Source organism: Apteryx rowi, unplaced genomic scaffold, assembly GCF_003343035.1.
Source record: "Apteryx rowi isolate R43461 unplaced genomic scaffold, aptRow1 scaffold_143, whole genome shotgun sequence".
Classification (NCBI taxonomy): Eukaryota; Metazoa; Chordata; class Aves; order Apterygiformes; family Apterygidae; genus Apteryx; species Apteryx rowi.
This window is the reverse complement of record NW_020447675.1, coordinates 511076-534953: the sequence shown is the minus strand read 5'-3', so window position 1 is coordinate 534953 and position 23878 is coordinate 511076. Positions and strand designations below refer to the sequence as shown.

Below are 23878 nucleotides of genomic sequence, written 5' to 3'. Positions count from 1 at the left end.
GTTCCAGAGACCGAACTGAGGACTGAAGAAAACACTCATTCTCTGTGAACAGCCAAGTTACTTAGAGCAGTAGTTTTTGAGACCTTAGTACCATGTTTAATCTACCATTAAAATGTATTTTCATAATCTGTATTTGAGGAAACTCATTGGAGGACAGTAGTTTGTATACTACTATAAAGCAGTATTTAAGTGTTAGTTACTTATTTACCAAAAAACAATCAGTGATTAATTTTCATCATCATTGTGGTAGGGATATCCTTTGGAATGGTCCTTCTTCAGTTTTTTTTCCTTGCTGTTTTCAAAGTTTAAAGGTATTAGCTTGTGTCCAGTAATCCAAAATCATGTGGCCAATCTTCAGCTTTGTTATGTGCTTCTGGTTTAGTAGTAATACTGTAGCATTTCTACTGTAAAACCTGTTTTTCAGGAGTTTTAACTGTAAATCAAGGTTGTCTACAAATTGATCATACAAGATCACACACTGGAAATAATTAACATAATTCCAATGATAAGAATGTAAGCCTGGGATGGCTTCTCTACACATACAGTTTCAGTGTCTTGGTTAGAAATAATATTATAAGAAAGGAATTTGGAAAGTGGTCCATTTTTGAACGTTTCTGACCACTTCATGGTGTCTGCAATATCAGAATGTGTTTTTCATGTGACCTTTATCTACACCTAGTGATCTTAAAAAAAATAAAAAATAAAATAAAAAATTGTCATTTAATTTAGTCTCTTAAGCACATTTGCAAAAGAGAAATCTGTACTGGTACAATAGGCTTTAAAACTTTGCTTTCATGGTTTCTTACAGAAGGATGAATATGTAAGTCTACATGTACAGAATTAAATGTGAAGGATCAGATGTATAAATGTAGTCCTGTTACAAGACTTTCTTCAGCTCTAAAGTTTCTAGTGTTTCCTGGATCCTGCTGTGGATGCGCTGTCTCTTGTACTTCTTTTGAGTTAGTAGACATTGGTATAAATGTGAAGGTCAATTTCTACCTGACTGATGTAGAAGGAAGAGTTCTTTTACTTGACTGCCCTGAAAGAGAGTAGGCATACTTTTCCATATTACTGAGCTGCTTTCATTTAGTCATAGCTTGCTTAAGCAGCAAGAGTGAAAATAACCTCAGTTCTTTACTTTTGTTTTCTGTCTCTTTTTATGAACTTGAGTTACTGGAACTTCTTTGTTGTGTTCAGCATACAGTGCTTTATGTATGGTTTACCTTTGAAAGATACAGGAATCAACCTAAACAAATCTCTGCTTACATTCTGCAGAAATCACTGGTTTTGGTCACCGGTGCTCTTTTACAATTGAGAACATCCTTTTAAGCTTAGGATTTGTAATACATTGTGTATTTTTTTTATCTGAAATTTTTAAGAATTATTTTATTTGGCAAATCTTATGCATCAGGCTATACCAGCTCAAAGGATATTGCACATTACTGATTCAACTGTGTAGTAACAGTTTTAACACTGATAGAGGATGTCTATTTAGTATTCTATACATTTTGCGGCATAGTAGTAGCTACGTGAATTTGTTTGATACTGAGATAATTGTTTCTCTGTAGTGTTTTTGCCTATAAATTGAGACAGACCTTCAGTCTAAATGTATATTACTGTGTTTTTGGAAATCATAGGCTGCATGTAAACTGTTCCTGCACTGGTTTTTCTTTGAATCTCTGGCAAAGTGGAGTTTGGTCCTTGGCATGTCAATATTAATAAATAATTCGTGAGTGATTTCTGTTCCTGCAGTTTTCTTTTGTATGTAGTTTTCTCTTCTTGTGTTGTTCTCAGAACATAGTTGGTTTTCTTCTTCTGTGCAGTTTCTAAATTTTCAGTTAGATGTAAATTCAGAGTACTTTACATTGCTAGAGAGATTAGATAATTGTCCTTCACATTTTTTTTTTTTCCAGCAAGTTGATAATGGAAGGATATGCCTTTTCATCGGTGTTTCATTTCATTGTTTTAAGGTTCTGATAAAAAAGTGTTTTAGCAGACTGATTACCTGTCATCTAGGCTTACATAGACACCTTTAAGTAACTAACTTCTAATGCTTCATTGCTTTTAAAAACTGATAACTCATGAATGTTTCAGTGGAGATGGAGAATACTACATTAACGTTCCTGGTTGATACTTGTTTCACTGGGCTTGCTTCCTTTTGGTAGCATGTAGTTTAAGTCACTAAAAGTAGCCTTGCAGTACACAATTGCACAGCACTTAGACTTCAGAAATCTCTTAAATGTAAATGTATGTAGTAAGCAAACCAGGGACCATCCTGGTATATTGTGATTCTTTCCTTCAGTAAGAGGAAGATGTCTCTTGTGACATTGTTCTTAGTCAATTATTAAATGCTTAACTGTAATGAAGTAAGAGTTTCTTCTTTAAGATAAATCTTTAGGCAAATTCAATTTTTTATCTCACTTTTTGGTATAATGATTCTAGTAGGTGTGACAGCAGCTGCAAGTGCACTCTCACTTACTGTATATACATTGGTTCCTGTATTCAGCTACTGTCCTAGCATCTAGGAAGTGATGTGTGTAAAACTGTATGGTCCTTTTGACTCATTAGGCCTGATTTCAGAGTTACTGAATTATTTGTGTGCTAAAGCCTACCGTTCTTCCTGTTTGCTTTTTATTAACGTGTGCATAACAGGATAGTGAATTGGCATGCTGCTATCCTACTGAGCGTGGTCAAACAACGGGGCTAAATCTGTCAGGGAAAGGAGGAGTCAGTCACGCTAATGTAAGCGATTGCTGGTCGTGGTTCATCCCTGCATTAAATGGAGTGCTGGAGCTTTGTGGTGGTATTTCTGCCTCTCTGGAGAATGGGATCTGTCAGAACAGATCACGATTCTCACTAGGGAAAAACAATATCACAGTCCTGAAGGGGTGAAAAAATGAGTCAGGCCCGACAGGTCATGCAAGCGTGTAGTGGTTTTTTTTTTTTTTTTAAGACAACAAAAACAAAACAACTTTGAAGATTTTTCATGTGCATGCATCTATGAATTACTTCAAGGCTAAAAGAATCACTGAATTCTTGAGACTAGGGCATTAAGCCAATTTTAACCCATTCCACTGAGAAAAATGAGGAAAAAAAGAAATGCTTTGGCAGTGCTAAAGATTATCATTAGATATGCAGGGCATTACTCGGTGCACGCAAACAGTTGTAGACCAAGGACACTRTGTTTGCTGTGATATGAATGGACAGACCAAAGGTAACTGCTACTTCAAGGTGCTTGCTGTCCATGAAGAAAGGCAGATGTATAGAAAGTGAGATGGTGATGATCAGCAAGTTTAGGCTGTTGTTGCAGAACCTGAGTGGGCCAGCTTGAAATTTTTATATACATCAATAAAAAAATCATAGATGACATTTGAGTCAAAGTAATCATGTAAATATTATAAGGACATCTTGCCAAATGTGAAAGTGAAGGTACATAAGATAATCTGACTTTTATCTAATGTTTCTCTTCTGGTGAAAAGGACACGTCCTGCTTCTACTACTCTACCTCTGAGCTTCTCTCTGGCAGACACACGTGTGTGCTGATTCTTGTACGACTCTGTAGTAATCCAGTTTGACTCACTAATCCAGCAGAAGACCAATAGAGCCAGAACGATTAAAAAGCTGTCTACTGAGTTAGCAAGCAGCACCATTTTAATGTGAATTGATAGGTGCCAGAGTAATGTAAAGGATGGGGTATCTCATATAGTGGGATAGGGCAGAAGGAAGGAAAGTAAGGGAAGGAGTTGTGCCCTTTCGTGGGAGGAAAGCTGTAAGGTCAGCTCAGTCATTTTGCACAGCTGCACTCTCAGAAGCACCATGGGAAAAATGTGAAGATATTTGGTTGTCATTATGGGCTGATTCAAGGTGAGTCAGCATCTCAGTAATAAATGAAGTAAGTCAGGAAAGAATAAGCTCTTAAGGGGTCTTAAGTTTATGATGAATAGCTTCTCTTCTTTCTTTCTTTATTTTTTTTTTTCCCCAGATAGAAAAGCAAGAACTACTGAAGTGGTACAGAATAAGAGCTAGTATTATCAAAGAGCTAAGAAATCTCTGCAGCAGCAGTCTGAACTGAGGTCATCCAAAAAAAAAATTGTGCTTGGGAACACCAAGATGAGATGTTTAGCTTGACAATGAAAAGTTAAGATCACTATACTACTACTTTTTGGAGATTGAATCTCACAGATTATACAGCATGTATTTTTCATTTCTGTGTTAACCCTGGTTCTTCAATGGTGTTATATAAGATTTTGTGGCAGGAAGATGTGCAGTACTGCATCTGATTTTTGATTAAGGGGAAGCCATGTTAGTTGGTAGAATCCATAATGTATTTAGTCTATTTACAAGCCCATTTTAATTTAAGGGACCAAATCCAGGAGAATATATCTCCATTTGTGAAGTTGCATTTTGTTTAAGTTCTTTTACATCTGCATCTCATAAAATTGTTAGGCCTGCCTCCCTTCCCTATTGGCTTTATTTTTAATGAAAATGAGTCGTGATAGAGTAATTGAGTAAATTTTCTACTTTTGTAATATATGGTGCATCTCCAAAAGAGGAAAATAAGGATAGTCTTTTGTTGAACTTAATATGTCACAATTCTTTTGTTAATTTTTTGCAAGAGATTTGAAGATTCTTTTCAAGTTTGAAACAAGACTTGAACTGACAAGGATAAAAGCCTTCCATAAGTTTAGTTCTTTCTGAACTAGTGTGCTATAAGAGGGTAGTTATTTCTTTACCATCTTGTTTTTTTCTGCAGTACTTGTACTGTTAATATTACCAAATTTGTGAGCCAGATAATATGAACACAGCAAGTTATCAATTTGATAGTGGAAATGACTGCCTTGTTCTCAATTTTCTTATTGTATCTTATACTCTCCCCATTCTGCTTCAAATTACTTTTCTGGTAGTAAAGCTTTTGGGAAACACCTTGCTGCTCTGCTAGGTGCTACAAAGACTTTTTTCCTCAAACTTTTCTGTCTCCCTAGAAATGACAGTCTTTCTCTGCGCAAAGAGGCCAATATTGCTGTAAGTGCAGTTTTTGATACACTTTTAGAATAAAATGATCCTAGTGCACATTTTAATTAGGCAGCCTTGTTAAAAAGGTGTACTATTGCAACARAATTGTTCAAATGGGAAGTGACAGAATCTTCATATCCCTCTTTCTTCAAATCCAAGTTGGTTGCTTTTCTGCACGGTGTACTTTAGTCAGTTCCAAGTTCCTGCTGTGATATCACTGAATAGAAATATTGGTTGCCTGTGATGTACAAGAGATTGTCTAGGTCATCTCATGGTCTTTCCTGTCTGCAATACTGAGTTTCATTTCAGTAGAGATTTGTCTTGGGTGTGTAACCATCTGCACTTTCAAAATTAAAACTTTATAAGCTTATTTCTGGTCATTTTGGAAAATTATTGTTGCTGCTAATTCTTCAGAGAATTGAAGGAGAACATTCTAGAGAGCTAGAGACTGCTAGTGTCCGATCCTTATTGTGGCATAAATGTGGATATGTTACAAGTCCAAAAGTTCTGTGAGCCAGGAAAATTCCCACTCATACCACATGACAAGCTCAAGCAACAAGAGTAGAAATCTGCCAAACTGTATTCTCACAGAAACCAAATTATCATGAAGTTATTTTCCTCTTTTATTATGTTTGCTTGAAATTAGAGGTTATGGTATAAACTGTTTGTAGTGCCGTAACTGCCCCAACATACTTATCTTCAATGTTTCTCTGTATGGCTTGTGCTACTGGAAACCTCTAAAACTGAGTTAAGCCCTGAAACATAAACTGTGCAGAGGAATCCTAAACATGGGATGGATCTAGTAGTAAAATCTTCATTGTCTCTAGTTTCTGTGATCTTATGAAAGATCATTTTTTGTTGCGGGGTCCAAGTAGATGCATACAAATGTTCCAATTTAAATATAAAGCTTATTAGATATTTGCTTTAACTATGCATAGTGTTCTAAAATGCAAGGTAGCTCTGTCGATAGTTGTGGTTGTACCTAAGAGTTGACTATGCTTATTGCTAGGACTAAGGTTCATGGAAGAGGATATTTTGTATCAAGCTGATTATGACTGAGATTGATGCCCGTATTTAGGAGCCTACATTGTAAATGTCTGTATGTATGCTATAGGCAGTGTAGTCAATACAATTGATTCAACTAACCCTTGTGTAGACACCTTATAGCTAGTCAGGGTAATCTCTATAGGCTTCATTGGCTGATGGACAAGATCTCCATTGACTACAGCAGGACCTGAAACACCGAGGACTGATTTACACACCTCAGTTCAGGTGCCTACATGTAGGTGTCTGAATCTCTAAGTAGATACTGCCTTGCGTGCCTGATGCTAGAGTAAGCGTGGGCTCTTGTCTTTCCAAATACATTCTGGATATATCCTGGTAAGATTGCTAGTTATGTCTGATTTTCCAAATTTTTGCTCTTTAAGTTTTTAAACTACAGAAGTTGATTACAAACTCAGGTTGGTTTGTAGAGAGGTGGCAAGAAGGTGCTTCCTTAACATTTCTGCAAATTCTGGTTTCCTTTTGATATTCTTTCAGGATGAGCAGGGAAGGAAAAGGCCTCCGTGTTTTCAGCTGTAGCTGTTCATACTGCAATAGGAAGCAAGGTTCTTTTACCATAAATTAGTATGGGACACCACACACAAAGGCCTTCTTTTTGCCACTTTCCAGATGTATAGTGATTGGACTTCAGCCTTTTTCTAAAGGCTTTGTTTTATGTAATGCAACTTTTTTCTTTTTTGGATAATGTAATACTTCTCAACAGTGTCTCCAACATGGTCTTGGTATTTTGTACCTTTAAAACTGCAGTACTGCTGGTAGTATTGGCAAACTGTCTGTCACAGAATAAAGTGTCTTATCTGAGATTGCACAAGAATCCTGCAGTCAAGCAGCTTGCTTTGAAGGCCATTCTACCACAATATGACCGTGCACAGAAATTATTGCAGTTTCTGTTATAGTAGTTGTGTGTGCATCTCTCTGTGCCAAGTCATGCCCTGTACTGCTCAGCCCCACTTTGCCTGTAYTCCCAGCCTCATCCCCAGAGGCAGTCCCTCTTCCATTTCCCAGCAAAGTGTCAGGTCATCAATGGGAATCCGACTTTTTTTTTTTTAGGATGATGGACCCTGAGGAAGAAAGGGGGAGGGGTGGAAGTAGTTCCCAGTTCTCCTGCTCGCCTTGTAGTTTGCTTCCCATATTGCTGGCAAGTCCCAGCGCTCTCGTTAAGTTTAGGGTGACTGTGAACACAGATTAATATGGAGAGCAGAGGAGTCTTGTCTTCCCAAAATCCCATTGACCCTTTATCTGAGAAAGAATCATAATTATGTGGTGTGGTAGTAACATGTAACATCTTTTTACTTTATTCTTTACTTCTGAGGAAGGAATATTTTGCCTTTAGTTACAGGAGGATTGCGGATAAAGCTGTTCAGATATGAGATACTAAGATTGGAGTTTCAATCACTAAATAGGTATCTAAGATATTTATTAAATCTGTTTTAAAAATAGGAGAGCTTTATGAGCTTCATGAGCTTTAGCATTTGTTCTAGAGGTATACCTGGTTTTGATTTTGGACTTAAATCAAATTGATACTCATTGAAGGAAAATGGTCTGTGTCCTTAATTAAAAATAGTTATTTTTAATTTCAAATTTAAAAATCTCTACCAGGAAAATATCTATTATGTTTAGGAAACATGGATGTTGAATGCATGTTTGGGTTTTTGTTTTTTAAATCTATCTGCTAATAACCTGTTTTTCTTTTGCAGAACCCTGTGATAATATGAGAGAGATTCTCCAAAATGTGGCCAAATTACAAGGTGTTTCAAATATGAGAAAACTAGGTCACTTGAATAATTTTACTAAGGTAAGAACTCAAATAGTGTCATTGGACATATAATCATATGGGCTAAATATTTTATTTGTACTCTATCAGGTATTGGCCAGAAACTTCATGAAATAGTTTAGTAGCATGAAGCAGTATAAGGAATCTAGGTGCAGTGAGAGAGAAGAGGAGCAAAAAAGTATAAGCAAACACGTGAATGCGGGGTTATGCTGAAATTTGTCTCTCTCTCCTACTGGCTGATCTTTTGTCGTACTGTAGTACTTAGAAGTCTGAATCAAATTTCACTTCGTGGGTTAGGTTGCACAAATAGAGCTAAGGGATTGGTTCTTTCTCCACAGAATTGAATCAAAGATTTGAAATGCCAGGCTGTCTGGATATTAGCTGATGAAGTGCAGTGAAGGGACTGTACTGATGAGCACGACACACAGTGATTTGGGCACTTCCATTGCCCAAGTCAACTTTCACTGTAGGTTTCATAGTGAAAAAGGTTTAAAGGGCAGATTTCTGAAAATGACCTGTGTTGCAAATTTTTGGAGGTGCTTTTTCCAGATGTAAGCTTCCAAATCACAGAGGTGTGAAGGGTATTTGTCTAAAAGTATGGCGGATGTGCTGTAGGCTGACATTGTGAATTGACAAGAGGCAAGAATTAATAACTTGCTACAAAATGAGAGATGATAGGTTATAGAAAGAAACCATGAAAGGCCTTCGGAGTGAGAAAAGTTACCATTTTTTGGTAGATGAGGAACTGATGGAGAGGATCAAGGAGAAGACTGATGGCATGTGAACAGTGAGTTAGGAAAAGGGTGTGTGTTTGAAGCACTCTGATTGTGGCTGGACCGGTGTTCCATTTGTCTAGACAAGGGAAAAATGTGTTGTTGTAAGTGAGCTAGGAGAAATTGGAGCTTCAGTGATGGATAGTCTGAAAAGACAATCTCCAAATGATAATACAGAAGGAGCTAGTTAATTGTACACATTTCTGCTGGAGAGCCACAGGTAGGGGTCTGTATCTGAAGATAAAACCCAAGTTTCAGTGACAAACAGGATGTATCCTATAATCAGCAGTAGTCAAGAAAGAAGGTAATGGTGGAGAACTTGGGGAAAGTAAGGTTTCTATTATTGTTGTAGATAAACTGATAACAAGACATTGAGTAAGGTAACCAGGATGCTGCTTGACAGTTTGTTTTTTTTTTAGAGAATCTCAAGTGAAAGAGAATGAATGCTCAAGGACAGGTTTGGGGACCTAGTTGATATGAGAAGGACAAATGTGCATCATAATCTTTGGAGTTGGCATGCTCCTTGGCTGTTGAAAGCACTCCTTGGAAGACTCAGCAGCACTTCATCGGTTGTATATGAGATTCAGCTGGTAGGAGGGTGAATACTGAGAACAAAATTACTAGAAGATAAGTTTACTTGCTGTCTTCAGTGCATTAGTAACCAATCTGTAAATGCTCTGTTTTGTAGGCTGATTCAGAGCATGTGTAGGTGTATAGACTCGCTGAGGAACCGAACGTGTTGAAATCTTTTGGGTTGTTGCGTTATTGCAGCTGATGATCTACTTATGTCAGAATAAACCACTGTCCGACAAAATGCTGCTGTAGTTACTGAGATTCCAGATTTTAATTCAAGGAAGCCTTTTATTCTACTAGAGAAGGCTGCTGTAGCTGTATTTTCTCTTTGTGCTGATCTGGAAACAGGAATGTAGGTATCTCCAGAGTCTCCTGTTGATTTAAAATTAAAGAGCTGGATTAGGTATGTAGATATGCAATTCCCAGTGAAGAGAATAGTATTTGAAACTATGAATCTTAAAACAGTGTTGATTTTCATATTAAAAACTGTCAGATGTTAAGCAGCTATAAATTGGATAAATTAGTAAATAGGCATAATGTAATTAAAAGGACCTTTGCCTGGTTCATCCTTTAAAAAGTTAATTTTGAAAAATTAAATAATTTCATAATTAAATGTTTGAAGAATTTGTCATCCTTCTTTATCATAGTGTTAAAATGGGAGAATATGTACAAAAACACTATGAAGACTTTTATAAATTTAAGTCTGGCAAGAAATGATAAGTTTGTGGAAAGGAAAACTTGTCAAATTAAATGTAACTTTAGAAGACACAGACTCTAGTTTGTAACCTGCTTTTGAGCCTGAATCAAAACCCTGTATAATTGAATCATCTTATTCTATTTGATGTTTAGCACTTGTTCTTATATTGGTCTCCCTGGAATTTGGTCTTAGAAATGTAAGCTTGTACATTTGATTGTGAAAATTGTTCCTATTTTTGTTTGAATTTTAAATGTAGTTATGAAAATATAACAGTTGCAAAATATATTGCCTTGTCTCCTTTGTGGTTGGAACAGTTCTGTGTTTTTAATTCCAGTGGTTAAGAGTGAAAGCCTGGAGCTTGGAGGAGATGGTTTTATTTCCTTTTTGTACTCCAGTCCTCTCCCATGTATTGACATAATCTCAGTTCCTTCTTAGTGAAATAAGAGTGTGGGAAAACAGTGGAGTTTTGTGACATTAGATATTCTAAAAGCTGAGGAGGTTTGTATCCTTCCTTAGAATTACAGTGGTGGTGACAAACTTGATTTGTCTGTAAGTTTTTGCATTTTATGATCCATGCGAAAAGCTACTAATTATCTAGGGTATTTATCCCATGGGTAGGGAAAGTACCTTTGAAATCTATTTATAGCATATTTCTGATAAAATAATATAGAGAACCTATAAAACCAGCTCTCCTGCTAAGAATGTTGTTACGCTAAAAAGAAAGGATACAAAAAGTCAGTACCAATATAAGCAGTTGCTCCCTACCTCAAAATTTTCCTCTAAGAGTAGGCAGCTCATATATTTGAATCACAGAACAGTTGAGGTTGGAAGGGCCTTTAGAGATCATTTAGTCCAACTCCCCTGCTCAAGCAGGGTCACCTAAAGCACTTTGCCCAGGACCCTGTCCATACAGCTTTGAATATCTCCAAGGACAGAGACTCTTCAACCTTTCTGGGCAGCCTCTTCAGTGCTCAGTCACCCTCACAGTCGAGATTTTTTTCCTTGGATTCAGACAGAACTTCCTGTGTTTCAGTTTGTGCCTGTTGCCTCTTGTCCTCTCACTGGGCACCACTGAAAAGAGTCTGGCTTGTCCTCTTTACACCCTCCCTTCAGATATCTATATATATTGATAAGATCCCCCCTCAGTCTTCTCTTCTCCAGGCTAAACAGTTCCAGCTCTCTCAGCCCTTCCTCATGAGAGAGATGCTCTCATCCCTTAATCATCTTCATGATCCTTTGTTGGACTTGCTCTAGGAGCTCTGTATCTCTCTTATACAGGGGAGCCCAGAACTGGACACAGTCCTCCAGATGTGGCCTCACCAGGACTGAGGAGAGGGAGGAAGGATCACCTCCCTTGACTTGCTGGCAGTGCTCTTCCTAATGCAGCCCAAGATAGTATTGGCCTTCTTTGCCACAAGGGCACACTGCTGGCTAATGGTCAACTTGTTGTCCACCAGGACTCCCAGGTCCTTTTCCACAAAGCTGCTTTCCAGCAGGTCAGCCCCCAACCTGTACTGGTGCATGGGGTTGTTCCTGCCCAGGTGCAGGGCTTTACACTTCCCTTTATTGAGCTTCATGAGGTTCCTCTCCGCCCAGCTCTCCAGCCTGTCCAGGTCCTTCTGAATGGCAGCACAGCCCTCTGGTGTATCCGCCACTCCTCCCAGTTTTGTATCGTCGGCAAACTTGCTGAGGGTGCACTCTGTTCCTTCATCCAGGTCATTGATGAAGAATTTGAACAGGATTGGACCTAGTATTGACCCCTGGGGTACATCTCTAGTTCCTGGCCTCCAACTAGACTTTGTGCCACTGAGCACAACCCTCTGAGCTCTGCCATTCAGCCACTTTTCAGTCTGCCTCACTTTCTGCTCATTTAGCCCATACTTCATCACCTTGACTATGAGGATGTTTTGGGAGACAGTGTTGAAAGCCTTGCTGAAGTCAAGGTAGACAACATCCACTGCTCTCCCCTCATCTACCCAGGCAGTCATTCCATCGTGGAAGGCTATTAGGTTGGTTAAGATGATCTCCCCTTTGYGAATCCATGATGACCACTCCTGATCACCTTCTTGTCCTTCATGTGCTTGGAAATGGTATCCAAGATGAGCTGCTCCATCACCTTTCCAGGGAACGAGGTGAGACTGACTGGCCTGTAGTTCCCTGGGTCCTTCTTGCCCTTTGTGAAGACTGGAGTGACGTTTGCTTTCTTAAAAAATGGATGAACACTTGGATGAAAGTGTTCTACTTTTTTGGTCAGAGTTAACAAAATGTTTGTATTCATGTGCAAATAAGTTAAATTATTATGGACTTTTCTTGACAGAACTCAYGGTAGACATTAAGTTTCTTATTAATTCCGGTACATCTGAGGAATGTTAGGTTCAGGTTTTTTTCCTTGAAAGAAGACTAGATTTTTAAGCTTTCCCCCCCCCCCCCTTTATGTAGGAGAAGGGAGGTAAGCATCCTTTAAAAAAAAAAAAAAATTACTGAACTACACTCCAGGGATTTTATACAGAAGTTAAATAATTTCATATAAAATTGTTTAAGATAATGGTGGTCATCAGTCAACAGGATTTCTTACTTTATCTACAAGAATAGTACTCTAAGGTAGACAGTTTGTGTGACATTCACATGCTTAAGAGATGGAATTCCTTTTTTCTTTTGTCCTTCCTGTCAAGAAGTCTACCACAGCTAGTGGCACATGAGYCACTACAGCACCCATAATTATGATGCATGCAGGATATTTTATTCAAACCTGCATTTCATTCATCAAATTTTAGCTATTACTTTTTATTAGTAGTAACATTAATGTTCATGTTCTTGGCTCTTTGATTGTTGAACATATGTTATTCTTGCCTCACAGGTTCTGTAACATGTAAGTTCAGCTGTAAGAAATTAGCATTCACAGTTCTGGTGATATTTAGGCTAGGAAGGGGTACTTTTTTTTTCTTTTTTTTTCTTNTTTTTTTTTTGGAATTGCAGCTGTGGCAGATTTAGAAATCTTTCTCCCTATCCACTATTCATCACCTAATACCTGAAGCCACAGTTCTACAGGCAAAAGGGCTTATGAAGTACTGTGTAGTCTATATTGGACAAAAAAAATCATGTGCATTCAAACCACTTGTATCACTATTTAATCAACCCTGAATTTTGACCTGAAAACAGTTTGAGGAGTTGACCTCTAGTAAGTGGTCAGTGACACCTTCAGTCAGCACTGCAGTTCATAAATTATAGTCAAGTGTCTGTAGCTTCAGTGAACTGAGTAGGCTTACCCCTCTTTGATTGTTATGGCCAGCTAGATAAGGCAGGCACCTTGAAGTTTCCCAACTCCTGCTGATTAATACCAAAACCTCTTGGTTATTTCTTTGGGGTTTTCCCCACCCCCATGAGAGTTAGGAAGTGATACATTACTGAAAACCAGAAGGAGCTCTACAATTGTAGTTACCTAGTGGAAAATAAGGTTTGGATTTGAAATATTCATTTAGATGGCTTTATTATAGATGGCTTATTCTACTATTAGTTTCTGAGAGATCCTTTACAGCTTTTTAAACTTAAAAGCATATTTAAATAATGCAGTGGAAAAAAAATTCACARATGTTATTATAGGGTTTTATGCTGCTAAATTTAACTGGGCTATGGATCGCGTGCGGTGCTACAGAGGTTTTCACCCAGTGTGTCTGTCTTATTCATATGCCCTTGCATTGTTTCTTGTTCTGCTTCTGTTGTTGTTTCAGGGTCTTGGCTGTCATTTGCAAAGCTCAGCTATCTTTGAATCTGAATGCAATATTGACTGACCATAAGGTTCATCCAAAAGCTATACCACTGTGAACAAAACCTGATACCCCATGATGAAATACGTAGCAGATGGGAATAAAACATCCCCTTAGGAACACTCAGCTGTGGAACAAGTTTGAAGAGTAAAGGGATGCCAATCCAAAATCTGTAGTTTCAGTAAGAACTCCTCTTTGATGCAACAGTGATGTCAAAGATTTTAGAAACAACTATTTTAAATCAAGCAAAAACTCTTTAGCTTCTTTGGAGTTTCCTATGGAAAAAAAGAGAAAAGGAGAGACTTTAAAACCTGCTAAGCAATCTCTCACTGCCTGTGGTGGTTCAAACTGTATTTCCAAAATTACAGTACAGTAGCTGCAATTGGACAACAATTGGATCCATAGAATAATATCATCTTTTTACCTATTAATTGCTGTGAATATTGTTATATATAAATTTGAACGGTTTCGCTATGCACCCAAATTGTATATGCTGTTGACCTCCTGTGGTTTTGTTGTTTTGAGCTACTGTTTCCAAGACATGTTGATGTGTTACTCATATTGCTATGACTCATCCAAGTAGCATGAAAAACTCATAGCTGACAGTAAACATGAAAAAAAACTTCACTGCAAGTTACTCATTGTCTGGGCTAGAGTAAGTATAATTTTGTGCTAATGTTAAATCATTCAAGGAATCTGTACTATTCCCATTCATTTACCATTATATCAAAAAAATCTGAATTTTTGAGTTGATTTATAGGCAGTTTTAACAACAAAAATATACTTTTAATATTAAAAAATAAATTAATTTTTGCTTGATTCCAATAATTCAAATAATATCTAGTGAAATGCTAAAGTACAAAGCAGACTTTAGTATTCTTGTACTGCTTTTGCATACAGACTTATACTACAATGACATTGCATATTAATTGTTAAATTTTAAAGTCAAAAGCATGCTGGTTATACCTGGCTTTGTCAGGAATTCAGCTGTCTACAAAAATCACTGCATTTGGTCTAGAATGATTAACCTGCTTAATGTTGTTTGAAGGTGAAATGAGAAGAAAGTGCCAAAGTTAAGACTGGATTTGCYTTAAACACATTTAAGACCAAGCATTTATGACTAAGCAAATACACAAAGCGTTAGGACCAGCTGAACAGTATCTTCTTTATAAGTGTTCTATGACTTCCCCCCCGCCCCAAACATATTTCAATCCGACCTTGCTTTTGCCAGTTTTTTTTCCTAGACTAAATAAACCCAATTGCCCAGCCTTCATGGGTGTATTTTCTGACCTTCTTATATACTTTTCTGCTACACTTTTTCCAGTTTTTCTGGTCTTAAAATGTGGTGCCCAAAATTGTTCCTCACCCAGTTTTATGAACAGCCTGTAAAGTGGAATAAATATTTCTGATCTCGAACATAATGGAGTCCTGTTAGTATTTTCAAGGGTAAAATTTGCCTTTTTGGAGACTGCATGACATTAACTCGTTTGGTTTATAGTTTGCTCACAGATCTTGTTTTGCTTTCTTCTACAGTATGGGGGAGTGGGGGTGGGAAGGGCTGTTGCATACATCCTTGTACTTTCTACAGATGTGGTTCCACTCACCCCACTATGACCACCGCTTTCTTAAATGTAGCATTTTACACTTGTTTCTTTTGAAATTTGTTATTGTATTTGACATTCTGGATGTTTTCTGGGTRTCTTGTATTTCTCTTCTGGACTCCATTCAGCTTTTCCATGTCCTTCTTACTGTGTGGTACCCTGTGTGGTATGATATAGTGTTCCCTTCGTCTAGTTATTTTTCTTATCCAGTTTGGGCACTCTTGTCAAATCACTGGAACATTTTGAATCCCAACCTTGCAGTCCCTCTTCTAAATTCTTTTATAGCTGTAAATCCTGTAAGCTCATTACATTGTGTAAACTGTTAAAAAAGCCAGTACATAAGTAAAGGGGGCCTTGGGACACAAGGAAACTGCTAATAACTAATATTGCATATACTTTTTTCAATGAATTTTATCTATTCATTCTCTCTTACTCTTGTGTGCATACACTCACACACACATACTTTAGTTTGTTAGTTGTGCTTAAAGAAAGTCATAACTGTGATTAAGTTTCATGACTATGTTCAAGTTTCAAGGTAAGATCAAGTTTCTTTCTACATTAGCAAGGGGGTGCATGGTGGGAGCACATGTACAGAGGAAAACAGTTGGAATTGAGGAGTTAATATCCACACTAAATGCATTTGGTGGGGAGTACTTACTGTGGACTAACTCTAATCTAGTCCTGTGAACTGAATGCCCTTTTAACAGTTGAAGCATGTTAGGTGAGTTCCTGGAACACATCTTCTGCTTTAATTTCCTCTCAAGACCACTCAGGATACAAACCAAAGTACAGTAAGTGGAGTGACAGAAGACTCACTTCAGAAGTGCGCTCGTGATCCAAACAAAAATGATAGTATAGTTGCATTTCAAGAGCACTTTTTGGATCTGACCAGTGTCCACAGGCTGCTGTTGTGTGCACAGCAGCTTCAACAGCTCTACTAATTCATGGGTCAATAAAAAGAAATCTAGTCCCTCGAAAGCTTTGCAAACCCTTGAAATTAGTTATCTGTCAGGACCAACAGTTTGGCATATATTTCATCTTGCAGACTGCTTTCTGAGAAAAAATTTCTGCTTTACTTGTTATAGTTCCCTTTGCAGAGATTGACATTAAACAAGTCTGTGCACCTATAGGGACAAATGTGAAACTGTGGTCCAGGGAACCACTAAAATAAGCAGTAAGTGCAGTTATTCTCATTTTCATGCTAGTGTTTTGGTCTTTGTGGGAGACAACCATTAGTAGATACAAAAAGGGAGATAAACAAACTGTTAGGTGCAGTGAGTAAGTTATGTTTTTCCAGTGTCTTTCATGTACCAGTTTTTATCTATTTGTGAATGCTGTTAGAATTTAACTAGCAAAGGTAGTGAAGAATTAATSATGCAAAAATGTCTCAATGGGGCAGGAGGGAAATTTGATGTCGTTGGGAAAAATAAACTGAGAAGCATGTTTGTTTTCAAGGGTTTTGCATAATACAGCATTTAAATGATTCCAACTATGAACGTCATTGAAGAAAGGATGTGAGAAAGGTAACTGTAAAACACTTCTCTACTGATGTAGATTTTATAGCTGTAAAACAGAATTTTTGTTCTCATTATTTATACTCTAAGTTATTTTGTAAAGGACTAGGCGAGGTTTTGATTTTGTTCAATTTTGAGCAACGATGATAAGCAATGCTAAGAATTCGTTCCAATTTGAAGTGTACTGATGACAGTGTTTGTAAGAGTAAGTGCCTTCTCATTTTTTTTAGTTAGTTTCTGTTATGGTAGTAGTCTACCACCAGTAAAYATACATACATATGTACATACCTCTCTCTCTATATACACACATGTGTGTGTACATATGTGTATGTAGAGCTTATTTCCTTATCTAGGTACTGTCTTGTGCAACTTTGGTGAAAATTGGCTGCTTGGTAGATTTGTTTTTGCCTCTGCTAGTCCTCATAATGAAAAAGGTTGAGAGAGTATTTGGGCAAAGTTTTACATGTGCTTAATCTGTTATTTCCTCAGCATCCGCTTCCTGCTGCTGTGCCTGTTGGCTTCCCCATTAGGGAAGAGTCGTAACAAAACTAAACGAGCTTTACTCCTCAACCCTCGGTATCTTAGTGACTGGGGAGGRCTTGGTTCCTCTGAAGAGCTTCCTAGTCCTGAAGAGGTTCTGGTGAAAGGCACAGACAGGGACATCTTAATTCTGTTGTGCTTGATTTATCAGGAAACTGAGGCACGGTATTTGTTGGCCCACTAGCGTATGTCTATCTCGGAATCAGCTCTGCTCATAAGGCAAGAGGCAATAGGCAAGGGCTGAGTGGGAATGGTAAGATACTTTTGCTTTGGGGCGAGGGAAAGGATTAAAGAGGGGATGGGGCCRCAGACTGGAGCTTTAAGTGTTGTGTGGAGGATGGAGGTGGTGGGGAGTGTTGACAGAAGGCAAGAGAAGTAAATTAAAGGTATTGTAGGAGGTGGGATTTAGTAGATGCAGGGAAGAAATCATATAATTGTGATTCCTGCTATTCTTTAAATAACTGGTTTTTAATGTTGCATTTTGTCACGAGTTGTTACCGACCTTGTTTCAGTTACAATACAGTTRCAGGAGTAGATTGAGGGGAAGGGGAACATGGTGACAGTCATAGTCAGCTGAATAGTATCTTAAAAGTTCAGAAGCATTTTTTTAAACTTTCATTTTCAGAGCTGATGTAAGGTGGAAAAAATGCTTGTACATTAAAGATATGATTCTTAGTGTTTCTGGACATAAGAAACTCTCACCTTTCATTTCCATTTTTCTATCTTGCATGATCACAGTCTTTACCTTCTTACGAACAGCTTTCACTGTATTTCCCAAAATATCTTCAAAATCAATTTTGGCATAGCAGATCTTTTATTCAAAAAGTAACCAATTATTACAGGATATTTTTAGGTACATCTTGTATGTGCATGTTTTCTAATAATTTTGCTTAATGCTTGCCACTATATATTGATTTCTCTTTCTTATAACCTCTCCATTCTCTTCTGCTACTCATTTGGTGGTATGTTGTAAAAGTGATAAAAATAGAGTAAATATGAGAAAGTAGGGGGAAGTGGAGAAAARTTGTGCTTAAAATTAATAAAAGTAAAGAAGTGAGCCATGAAGGAAAATGCTAGTGATATGATTAAATTGACCTGATTGTAGAAAGACGTTAGTTGAACCTTTTGGCATTAAAAATAGATGTACTGATGGCAATGGTTTGCGTATAAAGTAATCTCTCAGATAAAATGACATTAATATCCTGATATCATTTTGTTTCTTCCAGAACAAATAAAAAGACATGATTTTGAGAGACTGTGATAGTGTAATATTGTGGCCAAAAATGCAACAGAAACTTTTTCAAATCCTTATAACTGCTTACTCTGTGATAGGTAGTGAGGGTAAAAGAATTCATGGGCACCTCTGAGATTTGGGAGACACGTGTTCTTCTTTGGCTCTTGTGGAAAACGAAACCTCCAGCTCCTAGTCTTAACTGTTTGAGAAGATGACGTAATATTTTCTACTACAGGTTAATACTATATTACATGTCATAGCCACTAGTTACGGTTCCTATTGAACTCTTACATTAGTGTGAATTCTATCCATAGACGATTGTGCTCCCTGGGTAAAATACCATATTGAAACAGAATTTGAAACCCTGTTTGAATTAAGCTAATGTGACTCCTCTTTGCTGTGTAAACAGAATTACATTAACCTTTCTTCTCCTCGGAATCAAGACTTAGAAACAGGACTTGAAATCTCCATTAAAGAAATGCTGTTGCATGATCATTGGGCTAGACAATAAACTAAGAATAGAGGAGAATTTTGCATGTAATTGATGTAGCTTAAATTATTTTATTTTGTGATTTTCCAGTTTGCCTTGGTAAACAGTCTTTTAACTTCTCTTAATTAGAAGATACTTTTCTGTATCTAATCTGTAACTAATCTATTTATAAATAAATAATRCGGTGGTATAATTTTTACTTGAAGTATAATATTGGAAAGACTCAGGTTTCTCTTCTGCACTGAGTTTGAAAGGATTGCACTCATTTTCAGCTGTTGATGAAATACAGCTACTTTGTAAATTGTTGTATTACTTGTTGTATCTTTTGCTTTCACAGAGATGTTTTTTTCCTACTTCAGAGATATTATTCAGTTCTTTTAAGTAGGAAAAAAGGCTGTTAAGGGTAATATGGTATGTTAAAGTAGGATTTCTCATTTGTGTGTGGGGTGGAATGATGGGGAAAGTTTAGGTTTGTAAATGATGAGCCTAAACAACTATTGATGCAGTTTTCTGAAATTGAGCAATGAAGTATTTTTACTCACTACCTTCTCRCACTGTTTTGCTTACACTCTGCCAGCCAATTTTTACAGTTCATAAGATGTCAATAGAAATGCTAAAGCAGCAGTGGTGGCCTTAGGCAGTCCAACAACACAGCATAAAAATAGATTGATAGTGGGATGTTACATACTGTCATAACCAGTTAATGCATGCAATTGCCTAGTTTTATTTTGAAAGGTGGGGAAAAATAGGTTGTGTAATAACTTTTCTTACCTTTTATAATCACCTTTGAGTAAAGCAATTGTTATGAAAAATGGAAAAATCCAACGTATTTCAAATAGCTAAGATTATTTGAGCCAAAATATGAAGCGGATCCAGGCCAATTTATTAATGTATCTTATTATTTTAACATTGGGTTTCAGTATTACCACTATGTGTCTCTCTCACAAGATGAAAAATAATTTCTTAAAATGTAATGTGGTCCTTGGAAGAGTTTGCAGTTTTTCTGCATAAACTGAAATATTGTTTGAATTTAAACCATCATTCTAATGAAATCTGTTTACTTAAAAATGAAATTTCAGTGCAATATGCTGATTTTTAGGTGGAGGTGAGCAATGGAACAGAAGCACAGAACATGTTAAATATTTCAACTTACAGCAACTTCAAATTAAGTTCTCATTTTTTGTAATAAGTTTCTTATTGTTAGTACTAAATACATAAAAATGAACGTGGCACAGAATTGTTTTTGTAATTTCAGAACAGCGGTGTTCATTAGCATAAACACTTGCTCAGTTTCTCGCTGAGGAGAAACTGTTAATACTGCACTGGTTTAAAACTGAATGCATACTTTTTTGAAAAGAGAGGGCAAAGTGCACATCTACTGCAACCATTATTAATCACTGGAGTTTTTGAAAGCTCTTGGAAAAGTACTTTGGGATTTGGACCTAGTATTAAAGTATTTTATAATTTTAGCATAGTAAATGAGATTATTAGGAATTTTACTGCCACTGTTCCAAAGGAGGACAGCATTAGCTTTTCTTAAAGAAGAGACTCTTTTTCTCAAGAGGCTAAAATGTTAGCGTGCTCTAGATTTCTCCTTTGAGATTGGTTTTGGACATAAATACTGCACTTGTAAATCTTCAGCCTTGTGCTCAGAACTGACAGATAAGGTTGAATTGTTCAGAAGTTGCTACAGGTTATGGGTGTCTCTTGCGTGTGTGTGAATGCAACTTTTTGACACCGTGAGCCTGGCCTGTCATTGATTCCACAGAATTTGTGGATGTTTTATACCACTGAAAATCAAGGTCAGTTACGGGACATTTACTGTTGGTGGCTCCTTCTGAATTTTTTCAGGTGCCTTTGCTGTTGCAAAACACGAGCGTGGTTCATGGGTTTCTTTCTTTGCTTCAAGACTCTCACTGCAGCTGTACCTCTTTTTGAATGCGAATGTTGTGTGTGCTTCGACTTCAGTCTTTCATCTGTGTTCAGGCTGTTTACCAGTTTCCCAACTGGTGGCTCTTGTGCACAGAGCTCAAAGGCAGCAAGGCGAGCAACCTGAAGTAGGTGGAGATTAAAAATGGACCAGTAGGCAGCTTACACAATTGTACAAGCTTTTATCTAATAAGAGAGGCCAAAGGACCGTGCGTGTCTGGTGTATATATGAATGGAGTGCCAGCAGCAAAGGCTTTCAAGGCAGTGYGAAGCTGGCACACTTTCCACTGCAGTGAATGAAAGATGAATTTAATTCCTCAGGTTTCTTTGAAAGCATTACCAGATATTTTTCAGGTTTTTAGAGAGTTGTTTATAACAGATGCTTTCTTTTATTTTCAGCTTCTTTGTAATACTGGCCATGCTGAAGAAAAACTAGGTTTTACTTATGACAGCATCATAATATGGTAAGTAGTAAGGAATACTAGATTAATAGTAGGGTACTTGTTCTAGGTGGAATAAAGCCAACTTTATTTATACTTTTAAGCTACTATTTTGTAGTTCTAATATGTTTGAAAATTTCATAATTAAATATATACATTACAAATATTTTAATGGGTAAAAATCAGAAATACATGCTACACTGTTGGGCAGAGGAAAAAAAAMCTCAAGTTAAAGTGTGGATTTCTTTATTATATTCCTCATAAATGTAAAAATGCTTTTAAATATCTCACTAACTGCAGAAAACACTTTTCCTAAAAATGCGATCTCATAGAATGTGGAGCAAACTCTTTAAGGAGAACCAGGATTTGAAGATAAACTTTTCTTGTTAATTTAATCTATATGATTGGCTTTGTAGCATCACTTTCCTTGCAAGTAAAACATCCTGTGTATGTACTTTCAAATGGAATTTTCCTCTATTTTGTCACCATTTCTGAAAATCAAAAGTAACTACTTGCTTATTTCCAGAACTGTGTTTTTGCACAGACATTGATAAGTTTGTCCTGAAGCTCAGCATTGGTGGCAGAAACAACAAAGAATTAATATTTAACATGATTTGGGTTTTTTTCCATTTAGTCATCTGATTTAAGAAAGCAAGCTTAGTGGAGCTTGTCACTCTTTAGGTAAAATTTGGGGGAAACTTGTATCACTTCTTGCAGAAATGTTGTAAATTGTTTTGTTTTCTTAAATACTGCTTATTTCCCCTGATAGAACTAAAAATTTAAAAAATACTAATAAGTATATTTTTGTGAATGCGTATTTTACTGCGAGCTTTAATGGCTTATTGTCTCCTGATACAATCTTTATGTAATCTATTATAATGTTTTATGATGAGACTAAACATTGCTTAAGTGTATAAGTTCAAAATTCTTTCCCAAATAGTTTTTTAATACAAGTCTTACAAGTTTACATATAGAGAGATATCTATCTATGTATTTAAAAAAAAAAAGTGTTTGCTTTCATAGGACTATTTACAGAAAGAGCTGCTAATGCTACAATTAAGGATGTGGATAAGCAACAGATAAAATATATTGTTCTCAACAGGCACATGAAGAAAATTTGTCCCCTACTAAGAAGAATGCCAAAAATGGCTTTTCAAAAAAATAAAAACACATTGCACAGGAATATGATCTTGGTTAGTGATGTTACTCTGGTCAGTCTAGTGCTTCCTCTGTGTATGTAAATGAGAAGCAAGTTTTATATGCATGTATGTAGATTATTCTGCAATAGCGATCATTTTCAAGCTCAGAAATACAACCCAAATATTGAGATATTAACAACCTTAATTGTGCTGATTGGTGGTTCTTTGGAAATATTTATAGGATAGACCATTTTTATGAAATATGCACTTCTCAGGCAAGGTTTTAAATTTTGTTCTACAGGATTATAGACATTCTGCAGTAGTATTCTGTTTGCAGGTTGTTTTGATATACAGTGTATACCCATTCTGAGTAATTTGCAAGGACTAAACTTCTGATTCAATTAATTTAGGAAATGACTTTGAGAGTTAGACACCTAAGTACATATATTGCTTTGGAAACAGCTTGTATATTTGTCATTTGTGCTGATGATGTTCTCAGCAGTATCTTACGTTTCCATAGGAAACCTGTTTGCTCTACGGAACAAACTTCTTTTTCTTTGAAAAAGAGAAAGTAAATTTGGATACAAGAAATGCTTTGAGAGCTTTGTGCATTTGTGAAGTATGAATGGCTGATTTTAAAGCACTAAACTATAAGGGATTAATGATTTCAAGAAAAATTACAGATTTCCTATAAAGTTCTTGGTTTGAGGGTCAGTAGCCTTGATGCAATCTTTGGTTTGGTTAAATGTTCTAATTATTCTTGGGTTAAGGATCTGTTTTTTAGAACTCATTCTCTTTTTAATATTTTAGTTAGTCCAGGTGCCTGATTATAGTTTCTTCCTGCCAGCAGATGGAGATAATAGTGACACATTTTGTTGTCATTCCCAGTATAGATGGGTCTTGCCGGTTCCCAGAGCATCATACCATTGACAGCTGAGAGGAAGCCTTGAGCCATGAAGAAAATGGAGTGTTGGTAGGCCTCAGAAACTTTTGAGGTCTTTTAGTAATGTGCCAAGAGGCTTTGGCCATAAAAGCAAAGTTCAGAATATTCTTAATTACCTGACTGAATCAAAGAAAGATCTGTGAAAGCCATTGTTATCGTTCTGTAGTGAGTGGACAAGATGCTTCAGGAAAAAGGTGCGAGAATGAACCTACAATAGGTAGTTAATATTCTTATTCCATCCTTTGTTAGTTCTTCCAGACTTTTTATCAGTCTTATGAAAGTATTGTCTTATGGAATTCCTTTTATTTCTACAGCAACACTTAAAATACTGGGGCAAGTGGTATTATACTTAGTTTTCCAGATGAAAATATACTATGCATTTATGTATAAAA

The 23878-nt window shown here is 36.7% G+C and overlaps 1 protein-coding gene across 4 annotated transcripts in view; it reads left to right on the top strand.

The window, feature by feature from the left end:
- RICTOR (RPTOR independent companion of MTOR complex 2) overlaps positions 1-23878 on the top strand; it is a 93649-nt gene that overhangs the window by 9410 nt on the left and 60361 nt on the right. The window contains exons 1-3 of one of the 4 annotated variants that reach the window (XM_026058143.1): positions 7400-7478; positions 7773-7870; positions 21364-21428. In XM_026058143.1, the coding sequence (XP_025913928.1) occupies positions 7787-7870; positions 21364-21428 (149 nt within the window). In that variant the 5' untranslated portion in view covers positions 7400-7478; positions 7773-7786. Of the gene's footprint in view, positions 1-7399; positions 7479-7772; positions 7871-21363; positions 21429-23431; positions 23517-23614; positions 23681-23878 lie in introns of those variants that run through there. The other 3 variants (XM_026058144.1, XM_026058145.1, XM_026058148.1) reach the window with 3 other exon arrangements.